At 49.1% G+C, this 4,435-nt stretch overlaps 1 protein-coding gene across 1 annotated transcript; it reads left to right on the forward strand.

Annotated features, from left to right (window-relative positions):
* Nucleotides 1–491: 491 nt before the first annotated feature.
* LOC139024419 (uncharacterized) lies at nucleotides 492–2,380 on the forward strand. Its single transcript, XM_070439203.1, has 3 exons — nucleotides 492–1,570; nucleotides 1,753–1,996; nucleotides 2,078–2,380. Exons 1-3 carry the CDS (start codon nucleotides 492–494, stop codon nucleotides 2,378–2,380), a joined length of 1,626 nt encoding a protein of 541 aa, XP_070295304.1.
* The last annotated feature ends 2,055 nt before the right edge of the window (nucleotides 2,381–4,435 follow it).

The following is a 4,435-nucleotide window of genomic DNA, read 5'->3' on the forward strand; positions in this document are numbered from 1 at the left end:
TCATCACTTCACGCTGTTAAGGTTATTTTTAAGTTAGTTGGACAGGACACTCACAGCTAAGGGAATGGACTTGACACAACACAACTATTCAGTCGGTCAATAGGCCCCGTAAAGAGATTGGTTTGAGTCTGTATCCAACACTCAACTTTAGCCAGAGCCAGTCAGCCAGCAGCAGTGGGCAGGCCAGTCAGCCATCCAGTCAGTCAGTCAGTCAGTCACAATAGGCCCGTAAAGAGAATTATCCTTATTTAAGCCAGCCAGTCCAGCCAGGCACGCAGTCAGCCAGCAGCCAGGCAGCCAGTCAGCCAAACAGTCTCACGTCAGTAATAGGCGCCGTAAAGAGATATGTTTGAGTCTGTATCCAACCGAAGCACCGCCTTGAGTTAAGTCTGTCAAGCCAGAGGTCTCCCAGCCCAGTTACAGCCAGCCGCCAGTCAGCAGCATCAGTCAGGCCATCAGTCAGTCAGTCATTCAGTCAGCTAGCCACAGTAATGACAGTCAGCCAACCACCACCTCCCAGGTCAGTCAGCCACAGCACACAGTCAGTCAGCAGGCCAGCCAATTCAGCCAGCCACTCACACAGTCAAATCAGCCAGTCAGCGCAGCCGCGCACAGCACACAGCAACCCGGTCAGCCAGCTCGCGCAGTCAGCCAGATCCCTCAGAAACATAGTCACAGTCCACATCATCAGCAGCAGCCAACCATCCACCACCAGCTCAGTCAGCCACAGCCACAGCATCACAGCCAGCCAATCAGCCAGCCAACAGTCAGCGCCACAGCAGCCAGATCACACACAGCACTCAGCAGCATCAGCACTCAGCCGCCAGCATCAATATCGCCAGTCAGCCGCAAGTCCCAGCAGCAGGTCAGCCAGCCACAGCCCCTACACGTCAGCCAGCCACAGTAACACGACACAGCCGATTCAGCCCAGCACACAGTCGCACCAGCCAGTCCCAGCACAGTCAGCCCAGCAGATACCCAGCATACAGCAGCAGCAGCCACCAAATACACGCACAGCACTAGCCAGACATTCCCTCGTTTACGCTTCTTCTATCAACTTTAACCAAGAGACCCACAGCCAGGACCCAACCATCCCACCAGTCCAGACCCACACCATCCACCCAGTCCAGACCCAACCAACTCCACCCAATCTCCAGCCATCCCAGGACCACCAACTCCCACCCAGTCCAGACCCAACCAACTCCCACCCAGTCCCAGACACCAACCTCACCCAGTCCCAACCAACAACTCCCACCCAGTCCAGACCACCAACTCCACCCGTCCCAGCCAACCAACTCCCACCCGTCCCAGACCCAACAACTCCCACCCAGTCCCAACCACCAACTCACCATCCCACGACCCAACAACTCCCACCCTATGTCCCAGACCCACCAACTCCCACCCAGTCCCAGACCCAACAACTCCACCCAGTCCCGACCCACCAACTCCACCAGTCCAACCCAACCCTCCACAGTCCAGACCCAACCAACTTCCAGCCAGTCCAGACCCACCAAACTCCCACCAGAAATGTCCCCTTCTCCCCTTCACTTCAGACTGCTGGGATCTATCTGTGAGAGTGTCCTTGTACCTCGACCACTATCAGAGTCAACCTATACAGCTATAATATTAGGGAATAGGTTGGGAGTTTTTCCTGACCAGTGCAACTCTAGTTACATTTGCACACGATTATTTTTTTTACAAGATTTATTTATCTTTTATCAACAATCCAAACATCCACATCACCCTGCCCAGACCACAAGCCCCACCTCGCGGCCAGCATCACCCTGCCCAGACCCACAAGCCCCCACCTCCAGCACCCGCATCACCCTGCCCAGACCACCAAAGCCCCACCTCCAGCACCAGCATCACCCTGCCCAGACCCACAAGCCCTCACCTCCAGCGTTCAGCACTCACCCCTGCCCAGACCCACAAGCCCTCACCTCCAGCGTCAGCGCCAGCATCACCCCTGCCAGACCCACAAGCCTCCACCTCCAGCGTCAGCATCACCCCTGCCTAGCCACAAGCACTCACTCCAGCACAGCATCCCCCTGCCCACCCACAAGCCTCACCTACCCAGCACAGCTCACCCCTGCCTAGACCCACAAGCCTTCACCTCCGACACCAGCATCCCCTGCAGACCCACAAGCCCCACCTCCAGCACAGCATCACCCTGCCTGTAGACCCACAAGCCCTCACCTCCAGCACCAGCATCACCCCTGCCCAGACCCACAAGCCCTCACCTCCAGCACCAGCGCCAGCATCACCCCTGCCCAGACCCACAAGCCCTCACCTCCAGCACCAGCGCCAGCATCACTTTACGCCATATGGCCTCAAACTAGAAGCACAAGCATTTCGCTACACTTGCGTTAACATCTGCTAACCATGCTAACCATGCTAACATCTGCTAACCATGCTAACCATGCTAACATCTGCTAACCATGCTAACCATGTGTATGTGACCAATAAATTAGATTTTGATTTGATTTGAACTGCACCATTTTGTTTCTCTCCGTAGCCCATCCACTTTACATTTTTCGATAATAAAGAATTTGACCTTTCCATTGCGTTAATGATTGAGGATTGGTTGATTTCGATTTTTTTTTTTTTTAAGATGATTGATAGAAAAGTATCGTCCAAGCTGTCAGGTATCTCACTGCACCCTCATACGCCATGTCTTAAAATATGCAGACAGACAAAATTAAAAGTACGTTTACATTGTAATATTTCTGACAACCAGTCTTTCTAACTCTGTCCATAACGTTTGGACTTCATAACATTCCCAGAAGGCCTGAATTATTAAGTCATCAGTAGTTTTACACTTTAGACAAGACTCTGCCGTTGTGCTGTAGAATTTGTGAATTTTGTTTCTTGTATAGTAAATTCTATAGGTTTCGTTTATTCTGGATTAAACATACGTTTTCGTTAACTGTAATCTTTTCAGTTAAGTTCCATCATTCCCTCCATCTTGTGTCAATATCAATTCTATTTAAGTTTCAATAGTTGATATATTTTTTCTAAGATATTGTCAGTTGGATAGGCTCTCTGCAAGGTTTTTGTATAGCTAACCTATCAAACAATACGAGTATCATTTTCTGACTCAAATAGGATTCCCTCAAGGTTGCTCTAATGTTCAAATAATCAACATGTTGTGATATAACTATTTTTTTTTTTAAGTTGCATGTATTTGAAAATATCTACTTTGGTCAATCTAAAATAGCTTTTTAAAGTTATAAAGTTATTAAAGTTATATTAACAAGTCATTTACGGTTCTCGAGTCAAATAAAACTGTTGTAAGAGCGGTGCGAGTCAAAAGTCGACGGGTCACTAATATACATTGAACGTGACTCATATTGAACTTACGAGTCAGGTCTCCAAGTCACAGATAACGCTACTGTCAGGGGATGTAGTTGAGATGTGCTGACCAAAGGGAATCAGAGATATTGGGGAAGTAAAGAGAGAGAAAGAGAAGGGGTTAGTTGCGACCGCGTGATGTTCTGTTCATTCACCCACACAGTCGGTGGTCAGCCCTCCCTCCCTCCTTCTCCTCCTCCCTCACGTTCCTTCGCTCCCTCCCTCTCACATAGCTCTCACCCCCCTTGTCCTCTTTCCGGCCTTACACGGACCACAACAATGAAGGCTTGGTCCTCTCCGGACAACGCAACACACTGTGTGGCTTAGTTATCATAGATAACACTTAGAACGATGGGAACAAAACGTAGGAACATGGAACAATGTAGGAACATGGGAAAACGAACTGAGGAGAACATGGGAACAATGTAGGAACATGGGAACAACGTAGAACATCAGGGACAACATAGGAACACGTACATGGAAGCAGGAACGGAACAGTAGGAACATGGGAGACAACGTAGGAACATGGGACAATGTAGGAACATAACAGGGTAGGAACATGGGAACAATCGACTGGAACAACGGAAACGTAGGAACATGGGAACAACGTAGGAACATGGGAACAAATGAGGAACATAGGGAACAACGTAGGAACATGGAACAGTAGGAACATGGGACAACGTCAGGAACCATGGAACTGAACATGGGACAACGTGCGAACATAGGGAACAACGTAGGAACATAGAACAATGTAGGAACAATGGGAACAAACAGTAGGAACAACGTAGGAACATGGAACAACGTAGGAACATGGGAACAAGTGAACAATGGAACATAGGAACATGGGAACAAACGTTAGGAACCATGGGAAACAACGTTAGGAACATGGGAAAGAACACGTAGGACATGGGAAAACAACTAGGAACATGGGAAACAAAAATGAGGAAACAGACGAGAACAACGTAGGAAACAATAGGGAAACAACGTAGGAACATGGGAACACACGTAGAGACATGGGAACAAAGTAGAACTGGACAAGTAGGAACATGGGAACAACGTAGGAACATGGGAAACAATAGGAACA

This window comes from Salvelinus sp. IW2-2015, unplaced genomic scaffold (assembly GCF_002910315.2).
Source record: "Salvelinus sp. IW2-2015 unplaced genomic scaffold, ASM291031v2 Un_scaffold1488, whole genome shotgun sequence".
In the NCBI taxonomy this organism is placed as follows: Eukaryota; Metazoa; Chordata; class Actinopteri; order Salmoniformes; family Salmonidae; genus Salvelinus; species Salvelinus sp. IW2-2015.

What these genes read in the sequence shown, in the direction of transcription:
- LOC139024419 (XM_070439203.1), top strand. Translation starts at nt 492, where the DNA reads ATGACAGTCAGCCAACCACCACCTCCCAGGTCAGTCAGCCACAGCACA. An exon ending in CAGACTGCTGGGATCTATCT is followed by an intron (nt 1,571 to 1,752) that starts GTGAGAGTGTCC and finishes CACCCTGCCCAG; the next exon opens with ACCACAAGCCCCACCTCGCG. An exon ending in CACAAGCCTCCACCTCCAGC is followed by an intron (nt 1,997 to 2,077) that starts GTCAGCATCACC and finishes TCACCTACCCAG; the next exon opens with CACAGCTCACCCCTGCCTAG.